The 18,928-nt window shown below is 41.3% G+C and overlaps 1 protein-coding gene across 3 annotated transcripts in view; it reads left to right on the top strand.

The window, feature by feature from the left end:
- The window catches only part of AK9 (adenylate kinase 9), a 119,793-nt gene that overhangs the window by 73,189 nt on the left and 27,676 nt on the right, over window positions 1-18,928 (top strand). For all 3 annotated transcript variants that reach the window (XM_083176912.1, XM_083176910.1, XM_083176911.1), the window contains exons 28-33: window positions 421-636; window positions 1,965-2,183; window positions 3,669-3,882; window positions 6,513-6,714; window positions 9,862-10,008; window positions 12,920-13,140. In XM_083176912.1, coding sequence (XP_083033038.1) covers window positions 421-636; window positions 1,965-2,183; window positions 3,669-3,882; window positions 6,513-6,714; window positions 9,862-10,008; window positions 12,920-13,140 — 1,219 coding nt within the window. The remainder of the gene's footprint in view (window positions 1-420; window positions 637-1,964; window positions 2,184-3,668; window positions 3,883-6,512; window positions 6,715-9,861; window positions 10,009-12,919; window positions 13,141-18,928) is intronic.

Below are 18,928 nucleotides of genomic sequence, written 5' to 3' on the forward strand. Positions count from 1 at the left end.
CAGATTTAACATATTATGCAAACAACTACTTTATAGCTATTATTTATCAGATTACATACTGTACTGTAGATTTGTTGCCACCATAATTTCTGAGCAGAATGTTTGAGATGTGATAGTACTCATTGTTTGTGGGGAGCAATTAAATCTTATACATCAGGAAACTGCCACATCACTATGCCCGCTGGAATGTTTTCAGTTCAGTAGCATTGACTCAAGCAATGGTCTCAGAAGTGAGAAATGCCTGTCTGAACTAATTATCTGAACTAATTAATATTTTGGCAAAAGATGAATTTTTGTCCAATTATTCCTAAACATAAGAGGTTATTTCCTATGAGAGCAAACCGTGAGTTACTAATTGTTTCCAATGGAGTATTTAGCTGTAAATACTTCAGATGTTAATTGTACATTTGTTTTGTGTAGGGGAAGAAGGATCCTGAGGAACTTGATGATGAGGAAGGGGAGGAGGAGGCAGAGGAAGAAGAGGACAGCATTGAGCTGATTCTTTCAGAAGAGTTCCCAGAGGAAGAAGAGGAGGAGTCGGAGGAACAAGAACAGGAGGAAGATGCCATTGAAAGAATGAAAACTGAAATTGGAGAAAAGTGTGAAGCAGATACTGAATCTTTACAGGCAGTGAAGGTAAGAAGATCTATGTACACTGCTACCACGCTGCAACGTAACATCCGTATAATAAATTAGTATATAGATCCATAGTTGTGTTTTGTAGACGCTGCTGCTCACAGGAAATGACTGATGCAGCCATGATTAATAAATCCTCTACACAGCATTAGCCCCATAATTACAGCATACATGTTACATAAGTTAATATCACAGTATCTCTTAAACCCTCTTAACATTTATACTTGACATACAGTATTATACAGATGACTAATGCTATGGTCAAATGCTACCATATAGCTTACCCATTCACATTATCATGATAGGTTCATCATAATGTCCACTGGGGCTTTCAGTACAGAACTGACTTGAGTAATGGCCCCAGAAGTAAGAATTGCCAGGAATGACAGAATTGGTAATGACCAATATTTTGTCAAAGGAAATACGTGTTTACATTTATTTGTGAGATTATAGGATAATAGTTATTATGACAATAGGCGTATATATATATATATATATATATATATAAAAATTCACACATATATATATATATATATATATATATATATACAAAATTCACAAAACAGCGGAACTCTTATAATACTTACATAGACTTAAAATATTATTATATGTTATACAGCACTGTTACTTTTCTTTTTTTTTAAACATTAATTTTTATTAGTTTTACAAAATAATGGACAGAATTGTAGAATACAGAAAAGTAAAAAAGAATAACAAAAATAATATTAGGGAAAGGGGGAGCACACAGTGAATTAAGTTTTCATTCACAAAGCAATATTTCAATTATTAACTGTATCAATCAAATTCAGTAATTGGCATTTATAGACTAAACTGAAGAAAAAGGTCAAAAGGTCAAATGGTCAAATGCCCGTTCCATGATAGTCAGGTATAAACATAGACAAGGAACTAGAATCTAAACTCTACGGGGGCCCGCCTGTTCTAGAGGTCAGGTATTCAGTCCAGCCAAACCACTTTATTAGCGGGTTGGAGGCCGAGGAAGAGTAATGTACTCCTGCGGTCTCGTATTCACAGTGATGTTGAACCGCTTGTTCTATTTGGGGGATAGTAGGGATTCGGGTGGAGCACCAACACTGGGCAATCAGAGTTTTAGCACTGTTACTTTTAAAGTCTCATGGTTTGATCATTCAAGTTTTGTTTATTAATTTTAATTCAAGATAATCCTTAGTACTATTTAATCAGAAATGAGGGAATCACCTCAAAACATCTACTTCTAGAACTGTTAAAAAATATCAGTAACATTAAAACATAGATATTATTAACCCAATAATAATTCAATTTGTTTCAATTTTATTTTTGTTAATTTTCAGGAAGAACTTCAAAGTCTAATGATACCTTGTGTTACAATCAATGCGGGCCGTAAACCACACATTGTACATTACCAGTTATATGAGAAATTAAAACATATACTAGAAAATCGTGAGAGCCTCTTTGAAAAAAGTTATCCACTTAGCTTACCTCTTGCTAACAAGATGCTACATGTATCGTACAAACACCCCAGTATCTTTGGGCGATGGGACCCTGTCAAGGTATTGTACAATTAAACAAAACAGTAAATTTCCCAATTTTGTGACTTGAAATGCATTGGTCTTTGGTTAATACATGGGGAAGTACTGGCAGGTTAATTGGCTCCTAACAAAAAATTAACCCTAGAATGAATGTGTGTGCGTGTACTGCACATGTGGTAGGGAATATAGATTGTGAACTCCACTGGGGCAGGGATGGATGTGAATGTTTAAATATTCTCTGTAAAACTCTGAACTATATAAATAACTCTTAATAAATAAATAATAAATTTGTAATTGCTTATTAGCACATTGGGGTATATTACCTATATAGCAGGTTGGCAAAGTGATTATCGGAAACTTTGGCCATTGGATTTAAATAGCAATAAATGCAGAGTTACCCTAATTAATCATTTAAAAATATAGGCCATTTTATGTTTGATGACTTTGGAAACCATTTTGTGTCCACCTATGTATGTTCTGAACCACTTGTGACAGTCACACAAGCAAACCTAGACATAAAGATATGTCTAACAAACTTTTCATACCAAGAACCATACAGAGGATAATGGTCATCATTAGTGAATGGACAAAGGTTTATGAAGGGTTTCTCTTCTGTAATGGCAGATCTTTAATACATTTTGTGGTGATAGCAAATTTGCCAACAATTTATAATGGATTAAATAAATGATTGTAACTAGTATTAGAATTATAAGAGCAGGAGGACGAATACATCAGTAGCAGGGTTAAAAGTGATCCTGGAGAGGTGGTAGAACTAATTTTTCTCTGCCACCTAATTTAACCCTCTCTCCTACCCCCATTTTAGCAGAGCCAGGGTGAGTGGTAGGGTTTTGGGCACTCTCCTGCAAACTATAATGCTTTTTTGTTGAAATGACTGTGCAAGGTGGAGGATGAACTAATGCCATTACATGTGGTGGAACTGAGTTTCACCCCATTCTCCTGTCCACTTTAACCCCTGATTAGTGGAAACATAAATTTTCTGTCCGAATATAAGAAGGAACATGCAGGAGACATCTCAGTATAAGAAATGCCTCCTGCATGTAGCTGTGATCCCAGCACTACAACTGATGTTGATCCAACATTGCAACCATTGGAGAGGGCCAGCCGAGTAAGCTCCAGCTTACTCATCTCACCAATGGAAGCAGGGGTTCCTAGGCCAGGAAGTCTGTGTGATTACATGCAGATCCTAGACTCTTCCTCCCAGAAAATGGGGTTGACACACCCATTTCATCCCCCCTTCACCACCTTTTCGCCAATGCTTGTCAATGAGGCAGCAGCCAAGGGTACTTATAAGTGACATTGACAGTCCGGTTCTGCCCAGGTGCAGAAAGGACCTTGCAAGCTGTGGTGGACCTGCAGCTATCTCTAAATCAGACCTTAATCTCTTTATTTGAAAGCTATTTCTTATGAGTGTGTATTTATAAAACAAAATATATCAATAAATGAGTCCTTACCAATTTATTTTTTATTTCAAATATTTTTTTTTAGCTAAGACAAGGAGAAGTAATTAAGCCTTTCAATAACCAAGAGAATCCTGGCTTCCCCTTACTCTACCGGCAATTCATTTACTTCTTTTCTACAAAAGAAAACAGAAACACTTTTATGAAAAACCCCATCAAATTTATCCGTCAGCTGAAACCCAAACCATCAGTGCCAATTAGAATTGCAGTTGTCGGACCTCCCAAATCTGGAAAAACTACAAGTAAGTACGGTACATATTTTCCAAAGTTGTTGAAATATTGTGACCTAATATATCTCTTATTTTTATGAGTTTTCCCACAGTTTCAGTTTTTATGGTAAACCAAGATCACATTTCTAATAGTATTCCTGACAAATATAAGGATTCAGTGCAGATTAACACAATGGCAGCTGTCACCCAGAGGTCCACGCACAAGGTGACTCACATAGCCACTTCATCTGTCCTGCAGATTCCAGGGAACATGCTGCCACAAATGACGATGTGAAAGGCAACATTGTCAGCACGTATAGGAGGTAACAAGTGGGAGGAGAAAGGAAGAGGAACAAAAAGTGGTGGGCAGCATCAATGGTATTCGCAATTGTGTAGCAGATGTTCCTTTAAAAATCCTCCTGCAACTAGCAGATTCCAAGATTTGAGATCACATCAAATTGTGAGGATGTAAAATGTGAACTTGGGGCACTATGTGGTGTAATGAAATACTGGGGGACACTACATAATGTGCATAATGTAGGTTGCATAATGTGGGTTGGGTGCATAGTGACATAATGTGAATCTGAGGCACTGTGTAACATTATGTAAAACTGTGTGTGCTGTGGCATTATATGGACTGGGGCACTACAGTGTGTTCCACACATTTTTGGTGCTGGAAGTATTTACAAATTATACTTTTTTAAAAATATTGCCAGCATATTTTTGTGACAATTTAATTTTTGGGGACCCAAAAGCCTCAATTCAGACTTGAATGTTTAAGTCTTATGATGAACAGAAGTTTAGAAAACCAGAGGTCCTCTGCTAAATTATTACAAGAAAATCCTGAACAGCATAGGGTCCGTTTATCAGTAGTGACTAGTGGGAGGCAGTAACTATTCTATATCTTTGCATATCATAGCAGCACAGCTGCTAGTTAAGATAAGTACCTAGGCTGCTCTGATTCACTTTCAAAATCACCCTCCTTTGAGATGAGACCACGTGTGGGAATTTGCTCAATGTGATAAAAAATAATTACAAAAGCCTAAAATGCAATATTAGAAACTATCACGTGGCAAAGTATTTTCATTCATTTTCTCATTTGGATGATCAAAATAACCATTTCACATGGGTTTCTTTTTAAAATGCAAGTTAAGCAACTTTTAAACATGCATCTGTTTGATATAATTGTTCTTAATTATCCTTCTACATATCATTATCTCCTTTTCTAATATTTCTCTAAAGATTAAAAAATAATGGTTGCCTAAAGGTTAAAACCTTCAATATGTCAGGTGACGACAGAAGGGGATGGGGAGGAGTGGAAGAGGCGAGATTATCTCAGTGAAAACAGAGATCAGTGGGTTGCTCCAAAGCTTCTGTGCTACATCATGTGCTGTGTGAATATTGTTGCCCTGGATGGAATAATTTGACACTGAACATTAATTTGTAGGATTATTAGCAAGAGAGAATGGTAACTAATTATCCCACTACTTTTCATAGCCTGTTCCATGATTTAAGTTAAATAAATACACTTTTTTTCATGAGATTGACACTTTAAACAATACAATAGTTCATGAAAGGACTTATTTATAGTGTCAGTATTTTATGTAAGATACACATTTTTGTTCAGCTCATGTACATAAAAACTGCATAAACATAAGGCCATATATAGTTATTTTGTACTGCTGACTCGCACTCTCTATACTTTGCAAGGTGGAACAAAGACAGTTATGCCCCTTTCAGACTGCACAAATTAAACGGTATATTGCCGTTTCTTTACCGTTTCAAAACGGTAATATGTGCGGTCTAAAAGGTCCAGAGTGAATTTACCGTTTTAAAATAACCGGTATTTTAAAACGGTAAAAAAGCAGGGTCCTACACGTTTCAGACCCGTTTTTATTTTTGCGGTCTGAAATGGTACCCAGGCAGCAGTGAGCACTATTGGTCCCCAGTGCCTGCATATTTAATGAGCTGGTCGCTAATTACATATGCGCATATATAATTAGCTGATAATTACATATGCACATATGTAAATAGCCACTAAATACATATGCGCATATGTAATACTCGTTAAATATGCACTGCGCTGGCTCAGAGGGACCAGCGCAGATGGGACCTGGCTCAGAGGGGACCTGGCTCTGAGGGGACCCCCCCCAATGTGTTTAAGAAAACCCCCATGCGCCGGTACCTCGTGCCTTACAATCCCGGCTGTCGGCTCCTGCTGCTTATAAAAAAAAGTGACTTTCGGAAAATGGCTGCCTCATAGGAAAGACTGTTTGAAAAAACTGTCTTTGGTATGGGGGCAGCCATTTTCCGAAAGTCACTTTTTTTATAAGCAGCAGGAGTCTGCACAGCCGGGATCCGCAAGGCATGAGGTACCGGCTGCACGGGGGGCTTTCTTAAACACATTGAGGGGGGGGGGGGTGCCCTATTGGTTGGGGGGGTGTTAAACCTCAATTGATGAGGTTTTTTTGCACTACTGTCACTCATTAAGGCCGGGTTTATCCATGCATAGCGGCTTAACCCAACCGAACTAATCGGCGAGCATGAAAAAGTCCCGTGTGTCAGCAGAGACATTAACATTTGACAGATACTGAAATGCAAGTAGAGGACATAATAAGCCTGCACATCAGTCATTTATAAATGTATTCTCATTTATGTTTCAGTTGCCAAGATGTTTACCAGTACATATGGTTTACAGCGCCTGTCAATGGGAGATGCCATCCGGTTTATGTTGGAAAACCAGCCAAATTCCGAACTAGCATTAGAGATAAAGAATTATCTGGTGAAGGGACTAGTTGTACCAGATGAGCTTGCAATCAACTGTCTGGAAGTAGCTATGATGGATATAACATGCAATACAACAGGGTAAATGTAATTTTTATGTTTCCGAATATAGAAACCATTAAACGATACTGGATACATCTTCTACACCATGCTGTTATTTTGGTTTTAGTTTAGCGTCACTCATGGTCTGTTGGGAGGGTATGCCATGCAAATTTACTTTTTCATATATAGCTTTTCCTCTACACTTATAAGAAATAGATTAACTTCCTTTGTTTGTGAGACAAAGGTCAGTGATATAAAGAATCTGTGATTGTGTCCTGATGCTGTCCTGTCTTGTACTCCACAAGTCTTTGTGCAACACTAGAAAAAAAAATCTTTTAGTAGCTACAACTTTTACTATTTTACAAAGCATTATTTTGATCGGGCAACTTTACATAGATTCTGAAAAGGTTTAGGTTTATCTGCGCTAGGCTGTAAGTTTAAGAGCTCCTGACATTGCATGTCCTCACTAGTACAGTAATGGAAGGAACAATTGTTCTTGTTACCTCATCACATACATGGGTATGGTTCATTAGGTGGACAGTGTGTGTAGGTCGTCCCCAAAATTTGGCATGACAAAATAAGATCAACATAAAAATAATAGACACATGTGGTATTAATGTTTAATTTTTAACACATGGACCTCCAATTAGTGTACCAAGTTCTCTCTCTTCATACTTCGGGCTAGGTTACCATTTCCAATCATGGTCCACATGAATGGCAAAGCATGAAAAAGTTCTAAAAATGAAAAGAAAATTGGAAAAACTCATGTCAACCTTTTCTCCATGTTGACCTAATGTATGTCAACCAATAGTAGTCAATTGACTATTGACCTTTTAACTGTCGAGATTAAGACTAGATACCCACATACATATTCAATAGTTTCTCAAAGCAGCCTTAATACACACAAAGCACAAAGTTCAGTTTCTTTCTTTCTTTCTTTTTTTTTTACTTTAATTTCTATGGAAGCCAGTATTTGATGACTTATTTGTCAAGAATTTTTATTTATACAAAAGGGCTGATTAAGAGGTGGAAGCTAGTTTCACAGATTCTGCGTCTTTGTATATGCAAAAGCTGCAGGCAGTGTTTTTTGGAATGCTTCTTGTCACCTCCCCTTAACATCAGCAACATGTCAATCATGTTGCCGTAGTGTTCATTCTAGCACCCACCATCTTTGAGAACCCAAACAGTTCCTCTTCCCTGCCTGGGGTGTCGCTGTCTGCTGTGGTGTTTCTAGCACAGGTCTGGTTTGCATATCAGTGCTGATATACAGACTGTGTTAGAAGCACCACAGCAGACAGCGACACCCCAGGCAGAGAAGAGGAACTGCATGGTTTCTCAAATATGGCGGGTGCTAGAATGAACACTAATGTTGCCGTGCAGCTTCTGTGCATGCCCAGATCTATAAACATTGTGGTTACATACATCTCTGAAATATACCCATAATTCTGTAAGAAATAGTTTTGATTGTGTGGTACAATTTGTGTCTTCTATGAGAAGTTCTAAGTTGGACAAATTATTATTAATATTATGGCTATCATTAACAGATCAATAGACAGTCAGAAAGTATTGAATAAATTAAGGTCTTGAATAAATTATAGTCTTCTTCTTGGTTTATGGCACTCATGAAAAGCATTCAAGAACTGGGCAAAGTCACTAAGACAGCAATAGCAAACTGTTTCTAAATACCTTAGAGCTGGCCTTTAACTAAAGCCACACACACTCGAGGATATAGTAAAAGATATAGCTCAGAAAGGGCTTTCTATGTGATATCTTTTACTATATCCTCTTCTGTTTACACTCCCATCTGCTGAACATGCAGGTCATTTTGGCTATATAGTCAAACAAAAGAATTGAAACTCTGTGATAATTACCGGTAGCTTAATGAGCACCATATCACATGCACATAGCAATAGCAAATTATACTGTATAACTATACAATTTTATTGGAAAATGTCGGTTGTTTAGGTGGCCACCTTATTTGTATAAACATTAATATTTAATAAAACATAAATAAAAAATAAACAGCACAAATAGATAAAAATGTTTTGGTAATAAAGCTTCTAATTACTCATTTAGTAATACTTCTACAATTTGTATTGAATTATCAGTGTCCATTACCCATTTTAGCCAAAGAAACACATTCCATTTAATTGGGTTGATCTCAAGGAGCAAAACAACTACAAGTGATATGTCCCGTTCAAATAAATAGTTCAGTCAGCCGCTTACCCAGTAGTGGATGTAAGTTTGCGGCACCCGCCGTGGGTGAAGGAGGGCTGTGCTTCTCTGCCTGGAGTCTTAAGGTGCCCACACACTAGAAAGATCTGCGATCGTAAGATGTGCGCATAAATTAGCCTTGAAATCCTTTGTCCGTCCTGGACAAAAGATTTCAGGCAAGCGCACATCTTTACCAAAGATTTTTCTTAAGATCCCGAGTGCGTTCCTATGGATATTTTGTGAAATCTTCTGATCTTTCGTGTAGCACGTAAGATCAGAAGATTCAGCTAAAGATCCACGGGAGAGCGCATCGGACCGATATCGGCCGATTTTCGGTAAACATCGGATGATATATCGGCCGATTTATCGAAAATCGGACAATCGGCCAAAAAATCGTTCTAGTGTGTGGGCACCTTTAGGGAGAATAGATGTATGCGGCTGTCACATCTCTCACCAGTGATGTCACTGGCTCCGGATGGTGCTGGCATGCCCAGGCACAGTACTCTCAGCAGGGATTTCTGTAGTGGAGGAGCAGTCACCTGGGTGACCTGGGAGCTGGGAGCTGGTGGATGAAGGCGGGGATCACATCTCACTCCTACACCACTGTTGTGGCATGACGTAGGAGAGAGATGCGATCCCCGTCCTATTGACTACGTAGGCACGGTAGATCTATCAGCCACATCTAAATCTTGTTTTTGCAAATCTTGTATTAGGAAATCCAATATTCATCCCCTTTTTTTGATGGATAACCACACTTATCTAGAAGTAAATGATAACCCCAATCCCTGCTTTTCTAATTACTATAAAGCTACTATTATAATGTAATCTATGTTAATGCACAAATAAGGTAGAATTATGGTGAAGCATAAACTATGGAACTTAACATATGTGACATGTCCCTTGCCGAAAACAAATGAAATTGAATTACAGGTATGTCTAATAATACATGCTGTTTTCTGACCGTTTATCCAGAGTTGTTCTTGATGGGTACCCTGCAACTAAACAGCAAGCTGACCTCCTGGAAGCATACAGCATCATTCCAATAAAGATTTTTCAGTTAGATATACCTATGCAAGAAGTATTAAAAAGGGGACTGCTTGACAAGAAAGATACAAAAAGGTACAAGAAATGTCCCTTTAAAGGAGCCCACACACGCACCGTTGCCGGCGGTGCGATGCTGTACGATGGGGTGCGCGCTCCCGCGGCACCTCATCGTACAGTACAAAAAGTATGTGCTGCACATACTTTTTGTACTAGCTTTTTCTAGCACAGCATCGCATCACATGCACATCGTATGCACAAGGCATACGATGCGATGCTGTGTGTGCTAGTTAAGCCCACAACGCACGCCGGGATCGGTGCGTGTGTGGGCTCTATTACACTTTGTATTATCTCGATGTGGTAGATATTGTGGTTTGAATGTAATTATTTGAAGGTATATTTGACTAGGGACTATACACCTTTCTGTATTAAGGTAATATGACTTTTTTTGGACTGTCTGAGGTAAATCATTTTACATGAGTCAGCTTCTTGCGGCTTTGAGTGATATGATTTGCAGGGTGTTTTCCTATTCCAGTCTATGAAGGAGCTAGCAGAATCAGCAACCAGAATATCACATAATAGGCAAATATTCTCAGCCGCAGCTCACATTTAATTGATTAAGCCCCTCCGACTTCCGAATCAATCATGTAATTATGTTAAATAAGAGCAGCACTGCATGGCACTATGTAAAGGAATGGACGTAGTCAGTCAGGCGTCCTTGTCAATATCAGCGTCGTGTTCCCGCCTATTTGCTGGTGCTTACGTAGTTAGCGTAGTCAGTCAGCGTTACACAGTTAGCGTAGTCAGTAAGCAATTATTACATTGTGTGGAAACCATTGACCATTTTAACCTGCCTGACATGACAGGTGTGAACGTGTTTCTGAAACACCCCCACTATCCACACCTGCCCGAAGCGTGGCGAGCCCCACGAGGGGACGCGGTACGCATCCTACCAACCTGTTCATACCCCCACTATCCACGTCGGCGTGGAGTATATTTTTTAAAGTGTGGCGAGCGAGCCACCGAGCCTGAAGCATGGTGAGTGGACACGGAATACATGTCAAGTAATCCGCGGGGCTCACCGCGCTCGCCGCACTTCGGGCTCAGTGGCTCGCTGCTCTCGCCAAACTTTCGAAATTCAGCTCCACGCCGACATGGATAGTGGGAGTATGAACAGGTCGGTAGGACATGTACCGCGTCCCCTTGCGGGACTCGCCACGCTTCGGGCAGACGTGGATAGTGGGGGTTTGAAATGGAGGCATTTGCCAGTATGTAACATGGAGCACTGGCAAATGCGTCCTTTATTGTGCATGAGATGCACTTGCGCACCGCACCCCCCCTTTGTGCAGGAGATGCACGCGCTACCGAACCCCTAACCCTGTCCGTCTCCCTGAAGCGGACACAGGCAGGGTTGCCGTACCCTGCCACAAGAATTACTAAGACTTACAATCCTCTCCGCCCGAATTATCCCCTCTCCGCCGGCTTGCCAGGGACGCCAGGGGACAGAGCTGCAGCTCCCAGGGACAGTACAGTGACTACGCTGCCTAACGGGGACACTGCGCTGACTACACAGGGCTGCCGCGGGGACACTACGCTGACTACACTAGGCAGCCATTCGGCAGCTGTTGTAGCTTAGCCTATGCTGAAAACGTAGCGTAGCCTGCTGCCATGAAACTACACAAGCACCAAAAAAAAAATCTAACTATAATACTAATGAAGTTATACACTTGTCCACTTCAGTAGATCTCTATCTGCAACATAATAAATTATACCCCTTTCACATCGCAACTAATTGCCGGGTACAAGACAGTTTCTTGCTGGCGGCTCGACCCAGTAATTAATGTTATGTGAAAGGGGTTAGCAGGTCCCGCAAATGGGTAGCAACACTAACTAAGGCAATAAGAACCAGTAAAAAAGCAAAGTTCATTGTCGTGTTCGTTGTCGCTTGCAGTTCGTTACCATGTTGCTGTGCAGTGTGAATGGGTTGAATGGGTCAAGCGACCTGTTTCCCTTTCACACTATGGAGGAGGCAGTGCTTGGGGCAGCGCTTGGGGCAGCACCAGCTCTAAGCGCTGCCTTCACCCCCAATGATGCGCCGACTCCCCACCGCACCCCTGGATAACGTCAGTGAACTGTTTCAAAGTCACGGTGCGACCCTGCATTTTGTGATGTGAAAGCAGTATTACCTTCTCATGGAACAGTATTTGAACCATGAAGTTAAGTAAGGTAAAATGAAAAATTAGAATGTATTTTATGCTTCCAATTTGTTCTTACACTGTTGCTTATAAACAATTCCTGTAAGTAATACATTTTTTTCATGTGTATTTTAGCATATATTAATTCAGAAACAAAAATGCCCTTAGTGTTTATAACACATACATTATATTTTCATTTACTTCTGAGGTTGCTTCATACAAAGAAAGTTAACTGTTTTTACTTTTGTGAACTGAATTTGAATAACATCCACCGAAGCAGACATATGAATTTACAGTATGGATCTTTGTATTGCATGACACCCACTGAATAGGACATATGATTAAAACATTGACCATATAATAAGCTAAACCTTATTTTCCTTGAATTTTTTTTATAAATAAAACAATCCCAGAAGTGATCAGTGCTGGTGAACCTTTCTCCCCCATTTTTGTTTTTAACCTTATTGTTTTAGTAGAAATTAAAAGCTGCAAGTAATTTCGGTAGAGGACCAAACAAGAGGACACCATACACTACTGACCCCTTCATGGTGTAATTGGTCAAGGGTTTTGGCTGGCATCAGGCACAATGCAGCCCTTTTACAGCACTGCCTATATGCTACAACGGCTAGAACTTTTTGTAGGTGGCCTCGGCTATTGGCACCAAGCTTAGATTTTGACAAAAAGGGTACATTTAATTTCAAAGTTATAGCTTGCATATAATCAAAATAAAAAATATACAGTATAATCATTAACAACTTTCACATTTAGCTAAATATGTTTTTTTCCCCCCACAGTATGCCCTACCCTGCACATGACAGTGCACAGATATTAGCTGTGCGTAACTCCAATTATAAGCAGGAGGTCCAGCGTATTAAGAATTATTATGTAATGCAACATCAAAACTGGTGTGAAATAGATGCCATGCACAACAAATGGTGGGTGTCCAACAAAATTATTAAAGAGGTCCAGACAAGCATCAATCAAATACAATCCTACCTGCAAAGCATAAAAGAAGGTACAATTATATTTTTTTATTCCTATTTTGCCATGTACGACAAATGTTATGTAACTGACTATCATATAGACCTGCTACCTTGTAATCTAAATTATTGGTTTACTAATATTTTGGTTAAAAGAAAGCAGCTGTTTAGATTATAGAAATGAAAACTAAAAAGTCGCCATCTTGGTCACATCCCACTGTATTTCTTTGCACATATAACAGGCCATTTATGTTCTGTTATTTTCCAGGAATATTGTCTGCTACATTCATTAATGTACAGTTGTGCCCACATAGAATACATTTATCCTGAAATCACTCCAAATAGCTCCATTTAGTGTGTCACAGACATTGCTGTACCAAAACACTAATCTTAAGTAACTAGTATTCTATATACATGATTCAGGTCAAAACTGATTAGAGGTGCATGCCTCAAAGTTACAATGCTTGGTGCTTGCGTATGGTCCTGACACATATTATTCATGTTCTGTATGGGTCTGTGACGTTGGATGCAGATCGTCAACAGACTGACAATGATTGACAGTCGGCTGCCGTTTGAGGCTGGGGAGAGGGCAGTGATGCAAGGGCGTAACTACCATAGGTGCAAGGGGTGCAGCTTCTATGGGGCCCAGAGCTGTAGTGGGCCCATCTTTAATGTCTAATATGTTTTACATACATTTGTCACCATCATCTGCTAAATAGGGGGCCCATACAAATGTAGCAAATATCTAGTTATGCACCTGCAGTAATGCCTTAATTTCCACAAAATGGCGTAGTGTTGCTGCAGTTGTGGGGGAGTGACAAGGCCAGGATCTCCATCAGATTGTGAGAGGGGTGTTGTGGCGGTGCTGTGTGATGCCTGCTGCCGTGCAGGTGTCTCCGGACCACTTACCTGGTGCTGCACCCTCTCACCTTCAGGCCGTGACAAACCACAGTCCTGGAAAACTCCAGCACCAGGACCCTAATACCTAGGAGGAAGGAGAGTGTGGTTCCACCTTAGTGCAGATCAGTGCGCCCTCTACAGAAGCAATCTTCAGGCTTCAGGAAACATCATCAGCGCACGTCCGCAGTGTCATCTATTCACACTTGCGCACCTAGGTGAGGCCTTGACCTTACACGGGAGTGCAAGGTCCACGTTCGCCCTTAAGAAAGAAGGAAAGGAAGATAGGCAGACACTAAACTTGCACCTTCTCCAAAACATCCCTTACAGGACCCTGTAAGGAAGCAACGACACAAAAACAATGCCATGTAGGGCCTAATGCTTACTAGTGCGGCACGTAACTGGATAACTACATCACATAGCCCTCAAACTGACTGTGTGTGGTGCGACACAAACTAACAGTACTACCATAAAGGATGCCCTGCACGGAAAACAACATACACAATTACAGTGCAAGAGACAGTGTCGTAACCACCCTTTTAATCTGCTGCCTATTACACCTCCCTACCTCGAGCTAGCCAGCTCGTACGCACCCTCAATGTTCCCAATACCTAGTTGGGGACTAGCGAGTGGATTGCCGCACAGCCCGTCCACCTTTGAACCCCACACACCCACGGGAAGACACACACTCTGAGGGGAATCAGGAATATGGGGCCTAGTGCCGCCCCTAATTACCTGCAGGCCTAGGGCCTGAAAGATACCCACAGGCCTAGTGCCTGCCTATCCACACCAGAGTGACTTTGGCCTAATGCCAAAGTCATTTACAATACAACAGATCCTAACTACAGCTCAGGCCTAGTGCCTGTCAGTGACCACAGGCCTAGTGCCTGAAAACGTAGCCCCGGGCCTTGAGCCCATCCTACAGTGGACTCAGGCCTTGCGGCTATTGGGGCCTACGGGCCTAATGCTCGACCTATATGGGGCCTCGGGGGGAGGGGCCATGGACCTAGGGCCTGGAGGGCCCAACTAAAGACAACGGGCCAGGAGGGCCCAACAATTTAATGACCCGGGCCTAGGGGCCCGATAATGATGCCAACGGGCCGAGAGGGCCCAACTGATATGCCCACAGACCAGAAGGGCCTGACTATGCCCTCAGTGCCTGAACACCCAGTGGTCTAGGGTAGTGTCGGGTGGCCTGGGGACTGCCTACCTGATGTTGGGAGAGGCTGCAGGAGTGGGGGGGTGGGAGAGCTTTGTTAGCTTTTTTGTATTTCTCCGCCGTTGGCCTCTCCTTGGCCCGCCGCCGCCATCTTCTTTCTTCTGCCGCTAGCCCGTCCTGGCCAGCTGCGGCACCGCTTCCTCTTCTCGTCCATGAGATGCCGGCGATTCTTGATTCCGGCACCTTCTGGCCTCTTCAGTGGCCCCTAGAGCTGCTCTTTTCCCCACTGCTGTCTTCTTTCTTCTGTAGTGATGTCTTTCTTTTCCCGGAGCGCTTCTGCGCTCCGCTGATGGGGAATCCTCTTCTTCCGCCTACCGGCAGAGTCAGATGGTGGGGGCAGGGTCGAGGATGGTGCAGCGAGCACTGTTTGGCTCCCGATTGGCGGGAGATTCAAACCGCCGGGGGTGGCATTTCTCATTGGTCTTCATATTGGCGCCATATTTGAAACGCCACTCCTTCCGCCGCTTCCCACTTTGTCTGCACTGTAGGCGCGGGGATCACACAGCTGATCCCTGCTCTGGGGGGAGCTGTGTACTGTGGAGGGCATAGCTTGCTCTCTCTCCTGTGCTGCTGCTGCTGCTTCGGTGCTGGGAGCAGGGAAGCTGCCCAGCACTGGGGCACACCACTACATTATGACAGAGATTTCCTGTCCTCTTTGTTGGGCTTTGGTGGACAGCTTGCGTAACTTTTTTCCAGCAGCAGTGGTACACCATTGCCACCCCAGAATGCCAATAATGGGCCTGAATCTGAACAGCAAATTTTAAAAATATCAGCGTGAGTGAGCTAATAATGGCTCTCCATGGGGCAAATCCAAGAACATACTGCCCTGTAAAAGCAATTGTATAATTCCATGTAAGTAACAGGAATAGCAATTCCAACCACATGTTAATCAGGCCCAATAAGCGTACTTAGACGCAGTATGGAGGAAACTGTAGCAAATTGAATAGAACTAGTAACAAAACAAAGGACAAAGTGCACAATCTAGGCAGAGGCAGATAAGGACCTCATCAGGCCCTAGGCAAGATACCAGTTAGGGGCTCCAGTCTTAATGAAGCTTGAAAACACTTCCCTTGCACTACAGAAACAAAAATAAACCATTATAAACAAATCTACGAAGAAGCAAAAGGGCATCTATTTAACAAAAAGCAATAATCATTAAGATTTGCTATCATGGTTTATCTCAAATATAGATCATACATCTCATCTATAATTAATGTTCTGTGGGTTATTCTGCTGTGACTGAACTTTGTAAATAAACAAATCTCTATTCATGGAGCAGAAACAAGAGTGGAGAAGTGAGCCAGTGTAGAAGTTGCTTATGGGTCAGCTATGAGGCTCACCCTGTGTAGCTTTATGTGCAGCACAGTAGTGTGTTAATATTTGGTGCAGTGCGTGCAGTGCACATGGGCCCCTGAGTCCTAGGGGGGCCACATCACACATGCTGTGTCCAGCAGCATAAGAAAAATAGCATATAATATGTGATGGACCCTAGGTTGCCACTTCTTCCTCCTTGTGCGTAATGAGGCAATGACTAGGTGTAAAAAAGGAAAAAGACAGGTCCAATAGGAGAAACCTGCACCATGTATTGCTATGCCTATTCTGTGGCTGAGTACCAATTTCTTTGCTACAAAAATACTATTCTGACAACCCGCGAGTGGTGACCATGCTGTGATTAGGGGCAGTCTGACCACTAAATCCACCCCTAAGACTATAGAGTACATTTAGTATTTGCCACTTCTCAATGTCACTTTGTGTTCCCCAGTTTTGGTCATTGGAAATAATGGAGCAATAATCTTAACCCCTTCCTGACAGAGCTAGTTTTTGCGTTCCTGACAGAGCCATTTTTTTCAAATCTGACATGTCTCACTTAAGTGGGGATAACTTTTTTTTGCTTTTACTTATCCCAGTGGTTTTGAGATTGTTTTTTCGTGACACCTTGTACTTCAAATTAGTGGTAAATTTGGGTCGATACAGTCTGTGTTTTTTTGTGAAAAATACCAAAATATCGTGAAAAAATGGAAAATTTAGCGATTTGCAAAATGTTAAATTTTCTGCTTGTGAGACAAATAATCTTACCACTCAAAATAGTGAATAACTAACATAGACCATATGTCTACTTTATGTTGACATCATTATTTCAACTTCCTTTTAATTTTTTGGGACACTAGGAGGCTTACAATATGAATAGCAAATTCTCAAATTTTCAAGAAAATTTCAAACACTGATTTTTTTAGGGACCAGTTCAGTTCTGATGTGACTTTGAGGTACTTGTATGTGAGACACCCCCATAAATGATGCCATTTCAAAAACTGCACCCCTCACAGTATTCAAAACAGCATTTTGGAAGTTTGTTAACCCTTTAGGTGTTTCACAGGAATTAAAACAAAGTGTAGGTGGAATTTCAAAATTTCTTTTTTTTTGCAGAGTTTCAATTTTAATACATTTTTCTAACGAATACAGTAGATTTTACTAGAGAAATGTGACTAAAAATTGATTCCCCCAATTCTTTGGTTTTCATAAATATCCTATATGTGGCCCTAGTGTGCACGGTGACCAAACCACAGGCTTCATAATAGAAGGAGCACCTACTTGATTTTGGAGCCTCCTTTTTATGAGATTATTTTTTTAGGCACCATGTAGGTTTCTAGGCACCATAAGATGCTAAAAGTTAGGAACCCCCCCACAAGTGACCCCATTTTGCAAACTACACCCCTCAGGGAATTCATCAAGGGGTATAGTGTACATTTCAAACCCCCAGGGGTTTCACCAATTTTGATACAACTGGGCTGTGAAAATGAAAAAAATTAATTTTTCATTTTCACAGCTCAGTTGTATCAAAATTGGTGAAACCCCTGGGGGTTTGAAATGTACACTATACCCCCTGATGAATTCCCTGAAGGGTGTAGTTTGCAAAATGGGGTCACTTGTGGGGGGGTTCCACTGTATAGGTGCTTCAGGGGTCATTCAACCAGAATCTGTGCTGCAAAATCCAAAAATCACTCCTTCCCTTCTGAGTCCTGCCATGCACCCAACTGGTATTTTTTGGGCACATGTGAGGCATTGCCGTACTCGGGAGAAATTGGGGCACAGATTTTGGGGTGCTTTGTCTCCTTCATTCCTTGTGAAAATGAAAAATTTTGAGCCAGATCTGCATTTTTGTGTAAAAAATGTAATTTTTCATTTGCACAGCCCAGTTGTATCAAAATTGGTGAAACCCCTGGGGGTTTGAAATGTACGCTATACCCCTAGATAAATTCCCTGAGGGGTGTAGTTTGCAAAATGGGGTGACTTGTGGGGGGGTTCCACTGTATTGGTGCTTCGGGGGTCTTGCTAATGCGACATAGCACCCACCATTCATTCCACCAGAATCTGTGCTGCAAAATCCAAATATCGCTCCTTCCCTGCTGAGTCCTGCCATGCACCCAAATGGTATTTTTTGGTCACATGTGAGGCATTGCCGTACTCGGGAGAAATTGGGGCACAGATTTTGGGGTGCTTTGTCTCCTTCATTCCTTGTGAAAATGAAAAATTTTGAGCCAGAACTGCATTTTTGTGTAAAAAAATGTAATTTTTCATTTTCACAGCCCAGTTGTACCACAATTGGTGAAACCCCTGGGGGTTTTAAATGTACGCTATACCCCTAGATGAATTCCCTGAGGGGTGTAGTTTGCAAAATGGGGTCACTTGTGGGGGGGTTCCACTGTATT

The sequence above is a fragment of the Crinia signifera genome, chromosome 3, assembly GCF_055691185.1.
Source record: "Crinia signifera chromosome 3, ASM5569118v1, whole genome shotgun sequence".
NCBI lineage: Eukaryota > Metazoa > Chordata > Amphibia > Anura > Myobatrachidae > Crinia > Crinia signifera.